Source organism: Quercus suber, unplaced genomic scaffold, assembly GCF_002906115.3.
Source record: "Quercus suber isolate HL8 unplaced genomic scaffold, Cork oak 2.0 scaffold_732, whole genome shotgun sequence".
NCBI classification, from domain to species: domain Eukaryota; kingdom Viridiplantae; phylum Streptophyta; class Magnoliopsida; order Fagales; family Fagaceae; genus Quercus; species Quercus suber.
This window is the reverse complement of record NW_027070172.1, coordinates 316,032-334,763: the sequence shown is the minus strand read 5'-3', so window position 1 is coordinate 334,763 and position 18,732 is coordinate 316,032. Positions and strand designations below refer to the sequence as shown.

Sequence of the window (18,732 nt, the reverse complement as noted above, 5' to 3'; positions counted from 1 at the left end):
GTTGCTATAGCCACGATGATGTCTGGTATACAGGTGGGACTTTAGCTGCAAATTTTGTTCTAATTATCAATTCCTTCATGGATATTCTTTTTATAATTGTTAGGTGTCAAGGGTGGAGCTACTGGATGAGGTTCAAGTGAAGGCTATCAATATTGCCAATGGAAAAAATTTGCCTGAAATTCCAACTTTAATGTTTGAATTTATAGGCACAGGTAAATGGGATCCTTGTTCTCTCAATATTTTCTGTTTTTATTTATTTTTGGCTAAATGCAATTTCAAATTGAAACAACCTTTATCATTGAACTTGCTGCACTTACTAATTGTACACCTGGAAGCCTTTCCTTGATATTAAGGCAATTGTAGAATTTGTCTACTTGTACTTGTGGTGGGTTAAGGTTTAGGAGGATTTGTGGATCTAGGGTTTAATAAGAAGGGTCTTGTAGGGAAGAGAAAATATTTTATTTAGGGTTGAAAAGAGGTAATGATAAATGGAAATTGAATTTCTCCACAATCCTTGAATGCTGTGCATGAAAAATACTCGTGAGCAGTGATGGAATATCAAAGAGAGAGACAAAGGAAGAAAATAACAATAAGGTCAATGTGCCACAATATGCAAACACAAATATTGTATTGATCAACTCCACCTACCTTATTGAGCACATTTGGCACAATTATATACAAGGACTCATTCTTGTACTAGTAGTATTAAGAACTCCTTGCTTGACTAGTAGACTAAAAACCTAATAAGGTTATGACTAATAGGGAAAAATGATCTCTCCTAAGGTTTACTAAAATTACATTGACCTCCTTGTTATTTCGAATTGTACATGGACCTCCCTCACTTTTCAAAATAAAGTACACTTACGTCCCCTGTAAATTACTTGGAACATTTTGTCACAATGTCACCCAAAAAGCTGCCAGAAATCACAAAAACACATAAATTGTATTGCTAGATATTCAAAAGAAAGGAAAGTCAAGCAAAAGAGAAGAATAGAATGGTGATGGTGGGTTGGGAGGGTAAAATAGAAATTTTATTTGGAAGTGAGGGTGAAAGCATAAATTTTTCAATCTGTAATAGAATTTAATGGTGTTAAGCTGTAGGGGAGATGAGTGTACTTTTTTTAACAAGGGAGATTTATGTACAATTCGAAACAAGGGGGGAGGTTAGTGCAATTTTCTCTAACCAATAAAAGGCTAACTTGGACTCAAAGAAAATAAAACTTAAGATACATAGGATCTCCTAGAAAATTCTAGACTCAACTGAACAACCAAAATTCCCTTAATTTGCTGGGTTAAAAAAAAAAAAAAATTACAGTTTGCCCTTTTGAATACAAAATCAACCATAAATCTTTTAAAAACCCAAATTTAAAAACAGTTTTAACCCCAGGACATAAGTAATTAGACCTTTAAAATCACATGACTTTTATGTCAATTGGACAGCTCACATGGAGCCCATAAAATAAATCTTGAAAAAAACAAAACAAATTAATCTTTGATGATTGCATCATTCTCCCCCAGTGGGAAAAAAAACTTGACCTTGAGCTTCATAGTGTTGAAGTATAATAACCTTCATACTTGAAACTTGCACCAATTCTATATCGCCTTAAGAAGCAGTAAGGATAATAAACTTTTCTTTACCACCATATCATCAAATTCTTATGGAATAATAAAATCAATGCTTAGAAGGCTTTACAACTTAAATCCATCTTGAATTGCTCCATAGCTGTAACACATATCTTCATTGGTCCTGACTTTTCCACGGTCAGCCTCGTGCTCACCTTGCTCCTTTATGGTCTTTATTGTCTATGAAATGCATTATTTTGGGTGTTCTTGAAATTCGACATGTGGTGAATTTTAAAGCTGGATTTCTCTCTTTTAGTGTCACACCTTGATGCGTTAAACCAATGCTTGCTTGAGGTTGTGGCAGAAAATTTGCAAGGCTGCATATATTAGATTTTGATGGGGAACAGCTGTGATGTTTGCTAACAAGTGTGGGGATAAACTGGGGTGAAACTTAGAATTTATAAGTCCTTCATCAATTGCCATTTAGCTGAATATTTTTCCAAAATAGTGACTGCTAGCTTATCCAAAGTTTGTCACATAGTAGACAAATTTTTTAACATTGCTTCTATGGAGCACACCATTTCCTTCAATTGTTTTAAATTTTTCTTGGTTTCCACAAAATTTTGAGAAAAGCCTGAGACTCTGAAAATGGTTCTGCATTTGTGACCACCTTCTTGAATGCGGAATTTCATCAAGCAGTTGGTAGAAAATTTTAGCAAAGAACTTGTGATGCAGCGTGGGCATGTAGAAGCAGAATCTGTAATACATAATTACTACAACTCTTCCATGAAACCTAAGTTCTACAAGAACACTAGGCTAGTAGGCAAAATAATAGAAAAAACATCTCTAACAAACTTTTATTAATCAATGCATAACATCCATAATCAACCCCTCTATAAAGAGTATTTATAGGAATAGAATTTCTCCTACTTCTTTTAGGAAAATGAAATAATAAACCTACTTCTACTTGAGAAAGGAAAAACAATTTAACAAGTAAAAGAAAAACAATTAAAATCCTAATTCAACTAGGAAAAAGAAAATAACATAAAATATTAAAATATTTTATTCTTCCTTAACCAATCTGCATCAACTTGTGATAGGATTTTGGTTCTATTACAAAATTGACAGAGGACAAATTGGAGAATTTGTCTACATGTGCTTTTGGTGGGTTAAGGTTAAGGAGGATTTGCAGATTAATGGTTTAAAAAGAAGGGTTTTGTAGGAAAGAGAAAAGATTTGACTTAGGGTTGAAAAGAGGTAAAAGGAAACGAAAATTGAATTTCTCCACAATTTGTGAATAGTGCATGTGAACACGTCCTGTGAATAGTACCCATGAGAGAGAGAGAGGGAGAGAGGGAGAAGAAAAGAACAATAAAACCAACATGCCTCAATACTCACCCAATATTTTATTGATCAACTCCATCTATTTTTTGAGTACGATGAGTGCAAATACATATAAGGTTCATTCTTGTGTTTAGGACTACTAGTTTTACCAATGAACTAAACAACCTAATAAGATAGTGTCTAATAAAAGACTAACTTGAACTCAAAGAAATACTACCTTAAATATGTAGAATCTCCTAGAAAATTCTAGACTCAACTAAACTATCAAATACCCTTAATTTGCAAGATTGCGTAAATTACAAAATTTTCCGTTTTAATATAAAATTGACCATAAGTTTTTCAATATAAACAAATGTTAAAAAATGTTTCAACCCTAGGACACATATAACTAGACCTTTAAATTCATTTGACCTTTACTTCAATTGGACTGCAAACATGGATTCCATGAAATAAATCTTGGATAGACAAATTTGCAAAGTAGTCATTGAATCAATTTAATCATCCGTGACTGCATCAACAACATGATTTGATGATTGATGTGTTTAAATCAGTATTAGCTACAGAAATTGATGCTATACAGGAGGTAATTAGTTTATGCTTGTAATCACTAGTAAGACAACAAATAGTATTGTCATTATGACACAGGCTCTAAATCAACCCCCCCACCCCCCCAAAAAAGAGGAAATTATCCTGAGCAAAATGATCCTTGTTTTATTATTCTGGAAAAATGCATCACCATTTCCCATAGAAAGCTACACCTATGCCATCTTCTTGATTACCTTTTATTGTTTACTAATTTATTTCTTGATTACTATTATTTAGAGGCTTATGCACGTGAGCAAACACAAATTGTTCAGAAGATTGCTGCAGAGCACAATGGCTCAGATTTTGTTTTTGCAGAAGATCCTGAAGCTAAAAAGGAGCTTTGGAAGGTAGTGGTTACTCAGTTGATGTTCAGTGAGTGGCATTTTGTTATAGCTCTTTCTTCATGTTGACATATAAAATTTTGGCTGGAAATTCCAGCCACCTCCCTCTTCCTCCCCTTCCATTCCAAACAGACCCTTAATGGATAGATCTTAGACTCAATTTTACCTGTTAGTGCATGCATGCACATAAATATATGGACATGCACAGTGCATTTAGATGTCTCTTAAGTTGCATAAATGCAAACCTGAAACCTCACCAAAACATACAAGAGATCAGGTTGATTTCCATAACTCTCGGATCAAAACCCAAGTGGCCTGTATGGTCATGTTGAATTAGTATGATATTGGTTTTTTACTCAAACTGCAGCTTGTTTTCTAATTATTCTCAGTTAGATCCATTTATTTATTTTGTTTGATAAGGACTCTCTGTTCAGAGGTTTTATCCAAATGGTTCTCATTGCCATTCTCCATATTTTCTAACTCAAAATTTTAATGACATGCAGCTAAGGAAGGAGGCACTATGGGCTTGCTTTGCAATGGCACCTAATTTTGAGGCAATGATTTCGGTCAGTTGATATCAATGGATTTTAGTTACAGTTTTATTTGCTTCCTTATACTCCCAAGGACCCTCTTTGCTTTTCGTTTGTTTTAGTTCTATAACTTTTGATTTTTGCAGGATGTATGTGTTCCTCTCTCGCACCTTGCAGAATTGATATCAAGGTCCAAACAAGAGCTGGATGCATCACCACTGGTCTGGTATGTCTGATCAGAATGGCTTTCTCTTTTTCTGGACAATAAGTTAAATTAGAGCATTTTGTGTTCCTGTAGTAATGTGGTTAGTCAAATGACTGATGCTCACAATACATATGCCTCTGTTCCTATTAACAGCATGGTTGTTGCTCATGCTGGTGATGGAAATTTCCACACGGTGGTTATGTTTGACCCTAACATTGAAGAACACCGGTGGGAAGCAGAGAGACTTAACAAATTTATGGTCCTTACTGCATTGTCAATGGAAGGTATGCACTCTAATCTTTAACAGACTTACGGAATCCTTTTTAACAACGAATGTTCATGGTTACCTGTAACATTAATTATTCTATAAAGGCTCTTTGTCTGTGGTGATTCATAATCCCATAGTGCTTATCTTTCATATGTTCATCTAGTATTTTTGCATACATGCAGTAATCTGAAGTTAATGTTATCTTTAGTGGTTTCCATTCTGAAAAATTAGAACATGACCTGAAAAGGCAAGTTGTGGAGCTAATGAATGGTTTCTTTGACAACTAAGCAGGAACATGTACTGGTGAACATGGTGTTGGGACAGGGAAAGTGAAGGTAACTCATTCAAATCTTTAGATATGTAGGCCATTTAATACAATACTCGGAGGCAACTTCTAAAATGCATTGGTTATCAACTTCAGTATCATGCCCATATTTTGATATCTAAAACAATGCGTTTGCTCTCAATTTCATGCTTTGGCACTTCCCTAGCTGGCCAATGGCATGGTTATTAGGATAAATGGGACAATTAAATAAGATAGTATATCCGGAAAGGATAGCTTTCACCATGATAATTTAATAAATTACAGTATTGATGCTCCATAGATTGGTCTTCCTTCAGAAGGTAAATTTTACACTATGAGGACTATGGCAAGACCAAAATATTTATGATGCTTCTCATTTTGGTTGGTGTTTTATCCTGAGATGACCTTGTATACATAAGATACCGGGATTAGCCACCCAAATTCAAAGACAAATGCCCTGTTCAGTGTTATTTGACAATGTAGAATGTTTTGATTGGATTCTTTACATTTCCTCTTTTCAGTATCTTGAGAAAGAACTTGGAGTGGAGGCTTTGGGGACAATGAAAAGAATAAAAGCTGCTTTAGATCCCAACAGTATTATGAATCCAGGGAAGCTTATTCCTCCTCACATTTGTTTCTAAAGAGCTCCCCACCCTTCTTTGCTCGCACTTATATGCATGTCCACGCCTACCTTGTCACATGCGTGCACATCCTATCTATACATTTCAAATGTTGTACCTATAGGGCTATAAAATCTTCACTGTATATTATGGGCAATAATGGGTCATGAACTTGGTCGCTATTGCATCAGGCCTTTCATAGTGTGCCTCTTGTTCTCCTGCTATTTCTTTCTTCTTCTTCTTCATCATTTTTTTTTTTTTTTTTGTTATTGACAAAGGAAATTTAAAATTTTCTAGTTTTAATAATTTGCTCCCTTCTTTGGAGTGACCTTAAATGGTTTTATGTGTGTTGTGTGAGCGTGTGTGAGTGTTGAAGGGAAAGACCCTATCTGCTTGGATGGAGATGAGAAAGAGAAGTAAATTGATTTTTGTGCCATTCTGAGTCCCCTTATCTTTTTGTGGTTCTGCTCTCTGATTTATCCTTGAGAGGTTTGTCACTCGATGGAAACGACCTCTAGATTAGTATTTCAGTAACTGGAATTTGGTACAGCAAGGAACTTGATTCAGATTAGTTGGATTAGATTCAAGCCAAGCCTGAGTCTTATGAGTTAAATAATCAGCTGCCCAAAACCCTGTCCAACCCAACCTCCTGGCAAAATTGGTCTCCAATCCACACCTGCTAACCCGTCCAAACCCAAAAGAAAAAAATGGGTATAGGTAAGGGCTTTTCGGACCCACGAAAAATGGGTCAACTTGAACTCAACCCACCAAAACAATGGATTGAGTCACGTTGACTGTAGCTAGGGCTGTAAAAGAGCAAACTTGGTTGAGTAGTGTTCACGTAAAATAATCTGCAAGTACACAGAATCGTAACAAGTAGAAAGTGTTTTTAGAAAACGAATGTCGTACCTACAAGGATTAACTATGTTATTGAATACCGAAATTCACTAAATTAATTACTATTTGGAAAATCGAAAATAAATGGAACGTTCTATTCTCTGAATTAAATTAAACTATTTAATAAAAATAAATCTACGAATAAAAAAAATTAACAAGGCGTAAAAAACCTAACAGTGTAAAAATATGATAAGAATGGATCTAGAGCGATTGATTTCACCTAACAAATTCCGCACAATTTATCCTTCCTAATTATTAAATTCTAATAATCTCCCGTTGATGATTAAAAATTTCTTAAGTATTCAATATCTTCTCTCGAATAATATCAAAAATATCTTCAACTAACAATTCCATATCTCTATGTGAATTTAATTAATTGGAGACTCATTACTTACTTTGAATTTTTTGAAAAATCACACTAGTCACAGTAAAGCATCTCTACTTTCGCTCAACTAATGGTGTTTAATTCTAGGACTAAAATAACAAATCACCTCTCGGTCTCATTGTAATTTAATTGATCAAACTATAATTTGTAAAAAATAGTAAGCATTAAGAATAAGAATTAAACACTCAATCATGGAAATATTAAAAATAAAATAACTTAGAAAATAAATTGTGTGTTCATTGCTACACTACATCAATGCTCTAGAAAATAAAATTTAGTTCATAATAAAATTGAAAAGAAAACAAATTAAACTTATGTCTTTCATCTGAATTGGTTGATCAACACGAAACTCTCGCCTTTGTCCTCAGATCTTCCTCTTCAAAAAGACTCCCAAAAGCAAATTTTTCTATGCGGCGCCCCCTTTTCCTCTCAGGCTTTCCCTCTTCTTTTTACCTTAAAGAGCCTTTAAATAGGTCAAGGAATCCTATTACAAGTTGAATTCCCGTTTGGAGAAAATCTCAGATTTTTAGGCTTCATTTAACCGACTATTTTGGCCCAATTAAATTCAGAATTCGGACTTTTGGTAAACTAAAAAGTTGTAGCCCTTTAAGTTAAATTTCCAGCCCAACTTAAATCATCTCGATTGGATATCTGAGCCGAAAGTTATGCCAAAACTACTAACTGATGTGCAGGCTGGAATCCTAATCCGAATTGGACTTGGATTTGGTGCAAATTTCCTTTGATTTCTTGCTCCAATTGGACTTGAATTCAATTGGCCTAGCCCCACTTTGCATGTAAATCCCTTGTTACCTGCAACAAAAAGATATTATATAATCAGTAACAAAATAACATAAAAGTAAAGCTAAATATGTAGATATGTGAATACTTTATTGTATATATTTCATGCACATCAAGTAGCGCATGTTCAAGCTTGGCTTGTCAAGAAAAGTCAAAAGCTCAAACTTGCCTCTAGCTCGTGACAAGCCTAAAAATCATGTTTGAGCTTGAGCTCGTGGGAAAATAAAAAAGCTTGGGCTTGACTTGGCTTGATTAATTAGTCAAGCCAAGCTCAAGCTTAATATCAAATTCAAACTCAAGCTCAAGTTAAGCTTTTGAGCTTGAAATCTAAGAAAATTATATTATCAAATGCTTAAATCTCTAAAATTAAGAAGAAAAAAAAAGTACTCATTTTATCATATGTCTAGTCCTACTTATGATTAGCCATTATTTAAATTAAAATTTTACATAATTAAATTCATGCATTCATCCTTCCTTGTCTACGGTTTCAGTAATTGTACAAAATACAATTTTTACATTCACATTAGAAAAATACTTGTTTGTAACTATTATTAATGAGAAAATACTAACATGTTTCATTACTTTACATTAGATGATTGATGGGAAAGAATCAAATGTGGTCCACTTAATTAATTAATTAATTTTTAAATGTAACTAAAGTCTAAAAAGAAAAAACAAAATTGAGGTAATAGATAGTGGTCTCATGTTAGCCATGTCATTGTTAAGATATGTAAAATTAGCTAACACATATAAAATTAGAAATGAGTCTATACTTGAATTGTTTTGTATCAAGCCTTATAGCTTACGAGCTTATTTGTGAACAAATATTTTTGTTTGGGCTCAGCTTGTTTATTAAACGAACCTAAAACTAAGGCTTAAACTTGACTTATTTATAAACAAGCAAACATGAACGAGCTTTTTATTAAGCTGAGTTCGAGTTGTTCATAATTGGCTTGGTTCTTCTACAATCCTAACTGCAGGTCAAGCAAGCTAAAACTATTTTTAGGGAGGAAAAATATATAATTTATCTTTTATTTTTTATTTTTTAATTTTGTTTTCTAACTTTGCTAACGAAAGGAAAGAAAGTCTACGTAAAGAAAAAATTGCAAGAAGTTTCAATTACTTATTTATTTTACTTTCTTTATTACTTGTCACACCAAATTTTCTTTAGTCCTCTATGTTACATAAAAATGGCTAAAAAATTATTATGTAAAACTATTTCTTGACCAATACAAACTCATATACTAGTTATAATTTATATTTTATACATATTATGTTACAATTTCTAAAATATTTGTTTCTCTTATTATTATTATTTTTTTTGGTACTCTTACAATTGCATTTTCTCTTTACATTTCATCTTTATCTTCATTACTCTCGTTAGGATTATTAAAATATTTCCAACCCATCCCAAACCTACCCTACTGTGCTTTTGTCCCAAGTAGGTTTTTCTCATCCTAAAGAGGAGACAAGGCGGGGATGGGGTCACAAGACACCCATGATCCAATCCCGCATTACCCATTGCCATCCCTATTTAGGAGTTGGAATAGGATAAGAGTTGGTGATGTTTTATCTTTACTGATTAGGATTGCCTTGTATGCTTTAGTTGAAGGCTATTTATAGCCTACGTTTGATAATAAGAAAGCATCAGAATATTTTAGTAAAAAATTCAAATTTTTTCTTGTCAAGGAGGTCTATGTTATCCCTTCAAGTATAACCAGAAATTTCTTCTTCTTTATTGTTTAATTTCCAAAAATCCCTTGATCTAACCATAGCCCCTTGCAGGAAAAGAGGTGTAGCATGTGGTTGTGGTGGGGGTCATATCAGCTTAGTATCGGAGCCAACCACCATGTCGGGTAATCCAATGTATCTCATTGAGTATGGGATCAAATAAGTTGTGGCTTTGTGGTTGGATTTCAGAGGGATGACCTAAAAGTTAGATTAAAATGTCTTACTAAGTCATTGAATAACTAATAGGTGAGTGGAGCAGTTAAAAAAGAAAAAGGGCTACCATCGGGTCAGTGTTGATAGAGTGAACCGTCATAGATGTTGGTTGCAAAGCTGTGGGATGTTATGATTCTAGTGTCCCACATGTCTTTAGTGTAAGTTTAACTATAGGTATTTAAGCTCTTAGGCAACCTTTCCTTATAAGTTGGTTTGCAAGGGTGAGTTCTACCGATGGGTTTGTATCAATATCAAATGAAAGCATCCTGTCAGAAACTGAAATGCATTAAATGTCCTAGAAAACAATTTTTCTAGTAAATGCTATTTATTTATTTTTTTTTTTTTGAGAAACAAGTAAATGCTATTTAATTGGTTTGTGTTAATCTATATAAACTACAGTGGTGTCCTACTTGTCATCCTGGGGAAATAGTCTTTACATTGATATTGCTTGCAAAAATGGAAAGAAAATGGTAAAGCTAAGTTGCTTTATTACATAATAGAAAATTTTCATGCAATCTTTATCTTTCCTCCTTTGTAATTTCTGTATAGAATTACAAAGTGATAATTGAATTCTTTGGAATTGGCTGCATTAGGTCTTTTTTTTTTTTGGATTCTTTCTAGAATAATAAAAAAGATATTTGAAATATTGCAATAATTTAGTTATTATAAATTTGAACTTATGGCCTGTTTGGATGGAGGGAGGACGGAGGGGGAGTGAAGGAGAGTAGAGTAGACTTGGCTAAAAAGTAAGCTAATTTTGTGCTAAATCTACTCTACTCTACTCTACTCCCCCTCAATCCAAACGGACCATTAAGGCTGAACCAAGGAGGCAAGTAATACATTCTTAGCAATACTAACCTAATAGCATACTAACAGCCTAATAAGCTAACATGATTCTTATTGTTGAACCATAAAGTCTTCGATATTGACGCCACATAGCTTAAGTATTCTGCTTCTAAAAGCTTTGCTATATCTAAGAAGCTACTTAAAACTGTAAAATTGGGGTAGGTGCTTGATGTTGTCAATTAAAAGGTTAAAATTTTATATGAAAATGCTTAAACAGCCCATTTTGTGAATATAATTCTCTACTTTTAGTTTTTCCATATCATTTATGACCAATTTAGGGTGATAGTAACTCTCTAGTATGTTCTAATATACTTCATTTTTCAATAAATGCACCTGTTGTATTACTTGTGTTTTAAAGTCATTATGCAATTTTAGATTTCCATATACTTAAAAAAATTACTAACAGAGTCTGGTGCAACTATTGGTGTCTGTGTGCTACACGTTGCTCTAGTTCTTTAGCTGTCAGGTAGTAGCTCTGCTTTTTATCCTTGATATGCAAAATTGGATTTGCTCTTACTTTCCCCTACTGCTTTAAATAAATAAATGAATAAAGAAAGAAAGAAAACTTAAGATTGTGTTTAGGATTTCTAGAAGAAGAATGTATTTCAGTTTTCTTGTTGGAAGTGTTTCTGGTTTCCATACCAATGTTAAGCTTGTGGATCTGACCCCACGCTCTTGCCTTCGAGTAAATGGATGTTACCAAGATATCTACCGGGTGTTCTCTCCCATCTTTTTCTAAATAGTGAGTACACAAAATAATGAACATCACAAAGGCATATCTTAGAACAACCTCAATAAGCATGGGCTACTTACACAAGATTGCATAATTTGTGCTGCAGCATTCTCGCATACCAGCAACTAGTTGAACACATCGCCATCCGCTATACCAAAAATTCTGAAACATCCTGTAAATGCCCAATCTGTAGTGCATTGACTGAAGGCAATGAGATCGCCTATGCTTCAACTATAAAATCCTCCCCAAACAACAGCAAGTTTGACTCCGGGAAGGATTTTATTACAAAAATTGCATACGATGTCCTTGCTTTCGGTCAATGTACCGCATTTCTTGGATGTTTCAGACTTTTTGGTATGACGGATGATGGATATGTTCAGCAGTTCATTGAACACGAGAATGAATATGTTCATTATGTTACGTACTCACTCTTTTTTTTTTGGTAAAATACTATTTTGGTCTTTAAATTTGCTAAAGTTTGTTTTTTGTCCCTAAACTTTAAAAAGCTTTTTTTTTTTTTTCATTTCCAAACTTTGTAAAGATTTTTTTCAATAGTTTTGAGACAAAAATAGAGATGAAAAAAGAACTTTTTTCAATAGTTTAGGGATGAAAAAAAAAAACTTTTGGTAAAATTTAAGAACATAAATAAACATTTTCAATATTTTAGGGATGAAAGATGAAATTTTAATAGTTTAGGGATGAAAAATGAACTTCTTAAAGTCTAGAGATGAAAATTAAACTTTTGATAAAGTGTTTGTTACTTGTTTGTTTTTAGACTCCTTAAAACACAACCAGATTAACCTAGTTAATTAGCTAAGTGATTACTTAGTCAAATTATGCAGTTCTAGATTAACACAGATAAATCATATCAAAGTAAAGTGCGGAAAATAAAGAACACAAAGATATGATGACCTAGAAAAACCAAATCGATAAAAAACCTAGGGAGGATTTAACCTATCTATCCTCAAGGTAAACCGAATCTACTATGAAAGAATTGAAATTTACACAATAGTGACTTAAACCACTAACTTACTACCACGACCACATGACAGCTTCGAATCCACGAACTACTTCTTTCTTGGATTCTCAGCAAGTACAAGCACTCCTGCTTATGTATCTCTAAGCTCTTGAATATGCAACTGAATGATCACTAAGTTCTTGACATAATCTTGAATCTTGGAAACCCTAAGTATGTGTGAAAGTAAATACCTCTAGATCTCACAGAAGTTTCACACACACACACAGAGCATAAAGAGCAATCACAAAACGTGACTAGGGTTTTCCCTTTTATACTAAAGACAAAACATAAAACTCTACACGTCAAACGGACTTGGGCTGAGTTGGAAATTCTGCAGAGAAGTTAATCTACACGACTTTAAATCAGTTGAGTCTAATTCTCGATCGATCGAGTTAGGCAGACTTACACAGTAAATCCTACAGCAACTCAATTCCAACTTTACATAAAAAAACATATACTTTGAGCAAGTCTAAAACGTTTTGATCATGGTTTGCTAACATTACAAAATGAAGTTCTAATACATTAGTTCCTAATTCCTTAGAACCAAACAAACTCCTCCTTTGGCAATCCGTGACAAAACACAAACTTAACAAAATGCTCAAAATTACATAAAAATAGCCTATTACAAAAATATTGCCCAACAAAACAAATCCAACCTAACCATTATCTATCAGTTGCAAGTGTAGACAGTAGTATGACTGAATCAACCTGTATTTCTTTAAACACTCAACAAACACATAAACGCATGTGTGGAAAATACAAGTAAAACAAAATAACTTCTTGATTTCACATAACACAAAATAAAGACATATATCATGAAAAACTCATAAATATAAATCAATAAGCAATGTGAAACAAGAAACATATACAATCAAAGTATCTCCCCCTATCATGGACAACCCAAACAAAATACATCATGAGCCAACGTACGATGAATGTCTGAATCATCCGAGATAGAAGGTGGAGGAATAGTAGTAGTAGCAGCAGCAACAGGATCAACAGATTCCTCGACCGTAGTAGCACCTGTAGAAGAGAGAGGAGGAGGTGCGACATCAAAAGACTCAACACTAGGACATTTAGAGCTCGCTCTCAACTAAGTAGCCCTCTACCTAAGAAAGGTGGCACCTATAGGAGCTATAATGTGAACAGGCTCAGATGCAGGAAACTCATCTAAACCTAGATGTAAAAGAATCTGATGAATAAATATGGGGAAGAAAAGAGCATGAGTAGTAGAACTACTCTTATGCACCTTAATCAAAGAATGAATAAAAAGATGAGGAAAGCTTATAGGAGCATCAGTAACAAGGGCATACAAAAATGCACAACGCTCCAAAGGAATGGTGTGCAGATGAAAGATAGGCTACAAAGAATGACAAGCAATCCTAAAGAAAAGACAGTGAATCTCAGTGAGCGCAGCAGTAGTGATCCGAGAATTAGAACCCCACTAGATAGAAGACCCAGTGATGTAAGACATGATGTCGTCTAGGGGAGAAGACTCATCATAAGGGTAGACAGAATGCTGGACCACAGGTACCTTAAGAGCATCAGCCACTACTGAAGGAGTAATGGTGTACTCTACACCCCGTATCCAACTCCTCACAAGAGTGTTGGAATCATAGACGTGGACAAAGAAGTTTGAGTAGAACTCTCTAATTAGGGTAGCCGGAGGAGAATGATCAACATCCAACAGAGGTAACCAACCCCGACGGTCAAAGTTTCTCCTAATCTCACCATCTAGCTCATCCAAAAGAACCTTTCTCTCAGCCTAAATGTTTCTCTTAAGGTTAAGCTTCTCATAGGTTTCCTAATGTTTCTCACTCATAAATCTACCACTCTCAAAGGTAGGATCAGAGGGTGAGGGGGTGGACCTATTAGCTCTAGTCTTCCTAGGCATGATGCTAAAGATCAAAAGGACAGACACAAAAGAGATAAAGAGAGGAAAAAATGAAAAACGAATGGCAGACTGCAAGTTAGCACAAAAGAAATATAGAAATAACAATTTCATATGATGCATGAACATTTTAAGCACATGATGCATGCTCTAATGCAGTGAGAATAAGTTCAATTTAACTTTAAATTCACAAAATTGGCTTGAGCATAGAGTTTATACCAAAAACCCCCCAAATTTTGAAAACCCACTTTCAAAAATTCAACAAATTGACCAAATTGATCATTACACAAGAGAGATAACACATTATAATGATCAATTGAATCAATCTAACAAGCCAATTTCATCAAATTAAGCCCAATTGAACAAAATCCCCAATTCGAGTAGTTTCAAGCCCTAGAAATTCAAAATTTTCCCAAATCATCAAATTTATCAAATTAATGCACAAAGATCAGTTTTATATTGTTCCACAACAAAAACTCATTGATCAATTTCAAAAGAAAAAGCTTGAATCATCAAAAATCCCAAAAACTTTTAGGTTCAAAATTTCCCAAATATGCATAACAAAAATGCATGAAACTTGAAAATAAATGAAAAAGGAAGGGTAAATATGGTCTTACCGGCCTTGGGAGAGAAAAACCTTGCAAAAAGATCAGAGCAAAATGACAATAATCTTGATTGGTAGCCTTGACCGATTGGATAGAGAGAGAAAAGAGTTTTTGAAAAAGTTTGAAAGCGATAAAACACGTGAAAACAAAGGTTTTTAAAAACTCTCTATACGACTTTAGATCGACCAAAAATTAGATTCGATCAGTCGAAAATGCTTCGATTGATCCAACATCAATCAAGTACCGATCGATACAGACAGAAGCTAACCAAAATGTTGATCGCATTTTCGATTGGTCGAAAAACAGGTTCGATCGATCAAAAATCTGGAAAACACAATTTTTTGAAAAATAGAGCAATTTTCTACAACAACTCCTGAAAGCATTGAATTTTATGAATAAAATGCATGAGAATGAGATGAGATACTTTTCAAAAACACTTATTTTGAACCCAATTTTCCCAAAATTAAGATTTTCAATCAATTCACCATAAATTCTCAAACAACAAACATGTTTTACTTAAAACTCAAGGACTTTTAAAACTTGGTTGGCCAAACCAAAATCACACACAATAACATGTACAAAGGTTAGCAAAAAGTAACTTGTGTAGTGTGTGCAACTAGCAAAAGTTTGAGATACATGTGAGATGATATGTAAATAGAAATTAGTCACAATTTCTACAACATTCATCACATAAATTTGAGGGAGACTATCACTTAAAGATTTATATCATATAGCTCTCACATCTCCTAGAATAAAAGTTTGCAATCATGTAAGTTTCTTGATTTGCCTCATATTGTGCATACCAATTTTATTTGATCGAAAACTTATTAAAATAGCCAGGATAATGTACACACCAATTTTATTTAATTGTGAAGTTATTAAAGCCCAATAATGTACACACCAATTTTAACATTTAAACCGAGGCTACACCTTATGTTCTTTTTGTGCATGTGCTACACTTTCTTGAGCACAAAATCTTACAATATGCACTAAGGTGTCCAGGATTGGTTAGTAAATAGTGGTGAGATGATTATTTAAATACTATGAAGTATGAAGTGCTGTTTGTTTGACCTTACAAAATGCAAAATCAAAGAGTGGATGAGTAATCTATCAAAAAAAAAAGAAAATAGTGGATGATTAAGAAACTAAGAATGATATGTGTATATATATATATATATATATTCTAAATTAATTTATTAAAATATCTCTCATCTCTGTCATATATAAAAAAGTTTTTGGCTTTATATTACCACCAACATAATATATAAATAATTGATTATCACATTAAAAAGGTGATAAATACAAAAAGTAGGAGATAAATGCTAAAAATATGATAGGTAAGATATGTGTTCCCAACATGTAATGCCTGGAATGCTAATGTGAATTACTTAAAGTCTCAAACTAATGTGACTATTACTGTTCTTGTAATAAATATAATTAATTATTTGGAGAACTAGTCCTATTTAATAACCAGCTTATAATTCTAGTTCTTTCTCCAAAAAAAAAACTTATAATCCCTGGTTCCTCTCAATATATATATATATATATGGATATAATTGGAGTAAATTAATCATCATTATCCCAAACTTTTAAGTGGGACACTTGAAACCTAGACTTTCATAAATATACTAAAAAAAAAAATTCAAAACAAATCCCACCCTCACACATGAAATGTACGGTAGGGGTGATAGGCCCATTAGTATATATCTATGTATATGTTGGGTCGAGGGCCCAATCCAAATACATCTAATAGTTCGAGGACAGATAAACGCTGTCATGGGAGTTCGCGTTAGCGAATGAGAAAATGGGTTTTGGTCATAAGAGTTTAGGAAAGTGGTCCAAGGAGGAATGCCTCCTCAATTAAGCAAAGCAGAGGTCCGAAAGTGCAGACTGCCATCTAGAAGCAATGTTGCAAGAGATTCTATTGATGATGATATACATCATGAAAGCATAGGACAGAGGAAAGCTACGAAATATCTAAGAGGAAAGCTGCTACTACCGCATTGAATACTCTATAGCTAACTCTCTGTCTGCATTAATGAGAAAGTGATACTTGAATAGTAATTTTCAGCCTTACAGCTACTACTAAAGACTTTAGGAAGGTGCTGATAGGACAAGGATCAACACCAGCAATCTAATATACATGTGGAGATAAAAGAAGGAAGATAGTATAAAATAGAAAGAAGGCTTTGAGGAAAGGGGATTAGAGAATTGAGAGAAAAACAATGTAGCAATAAGAACTGTGCTTGTAATCAAATTCAAGAGATATATAAAGAACTGATCTCTTTGAATTGTGCCGATGGCGATTTTATTTAGATAAAACCAGTCTATGTTTACTTTCTTGTCATCTTAATCCATTATAATTGTTATTCAACTCATTAAAGCCTAGTTTTCTAACTCACTCTCTACAAATTCATTATATTGGGCTTTTTGGGCCTAGATCTTTTTACCCTTTGGGCTTGAGGACCAAAAACTTGCCCTTACAATTGGCGCTGTCTATGGGAATTACTTGAGCTTTATTGAGTTTTGCGTTCAACTATGGTAGGTTCAGGGCCAAACCAAGAGAAATCTGTTAGTTCCTAACGTAAGGATCAGTTCCTCAACCTTGAGTGGAGGAGGGACCAGGAATTTAGCGTGCATACCATGTACACTGCAAGAAGTTAATCTTGAGGTGGAAGTCACCTCTCGCATAAAGAGAATACTAGGAGCATGCAACTGGAGATTGATCGTTTACGAAGGAGGTTACGCCACGAGCGACGTAGAACAACCCCTCCAAGTTCTAACCCTTCTTTTGGTGATGATAGTGATTTTAGCTATCGGCCAAGGTCCTACCTAGTGATTCGTGTGATCAGGGTCGTCATTATAGACGGAGAAGGGAGAGTTGTCTCGCTAGGGCCTGGGCAATAATGCTATGGGTAGGGCTTTGAATCACTCCAGGAATAAAGCCTTAATATGCAAAGTGTTCCCATCCAGTTTGGAGCTTGTGGCAATGTGATGGTTTGATGGTCTGAGAAAGGGTTCTATTAGCTCCTTCAAGGAGTTCACTAGGGCATTTAAGGCCCAGTTTGTAACTTGTAGTAGAGTTTTTCAGCCCTTAGACTCCCTGTTGTCTATGACCATGCAAGAAGGGGAGACCCTAAAAACAACTTAGACAGATACTAGGAATGTTCAATGAGATTGTTGGAGACTTTGATGATGTGGCCATAAGGACTTTCAAGGTGGCCTACCTACCAGATGATTTGAGAAATTCATTGACCAAGAAGCCTGTATGGAGTGTGCATCGACTCATGGACCTATTGACGTTTATAAATGGGATGAGGAAGACTAGCAGTAGGAGAAATGGAAGGCTAAGGTTATCCCTTAGGATAAGAGGGGTTTCAAGTCAGACAGGTACAACAATAATAAGTCCTAAAGAGATTTTGTTGGGCAACCTGGGCCTACTACTACTCAGGTGGTTGGCACTGTGTTCTGGGAACCAGTGCATAAAGTCTTGGAAATGATTAAAAATGAGTCATACTTTAAATGACCAAATAAAATGGGAGGAGACCCTATTAAGTGCAACCAAAGCCTTCATTGCCAATACCACCAAGAGCGAGGACACACCACAGAAAATGGTAAAACTTTGAGGAGTCATCTAGAGCAACTGGCCAGAGAAAGGAAGTTGAAGCAATTTTTATATCAGCCCAATGGGCAAAGGGGTCAGGTAGGATTGGGATCTTAGAGAAATGTTTTTTGAGGGCCCTTTGGGCATCATTAATGTTATCTTTGTGGCTCCAAGGAGAATTGGTTTTTACCCCTCTAGGGTGATGTCTGTAGCTTGACACCTACCGAGGACTCTAAACATAAGCCACAGAG

At 34.5% G+C, this 18,732-nt stretch overlaps 1 protein-coding gene across 1 annotated transcript; it reads left to right on the top strand.

The window, feature by feature from the left end:
• On the top strand, positions 1-5,984 carry LOC111991091 (D-lactate dehydrogenase [cytochrome], mitochondrial; the record flags this gene model as incomplete). The annotated part of the gene is given in 8 exon segments (XM_065766702.1): positions 1-33; positions 104-212; positions 3,730-3,839; positions 4,337-4,399; positions 4,510-4,589; positions 4,722-4,852; positions 5,128-5,171; positions 5,662-5,984. Coding segments are annotated over 8 exon segments (690 nt in total), but the record flags the coding sequence as incomplete, so codon positions are not given.
• Positions 5,985-18,732: the final 12,748 nt, after the last annotated feature.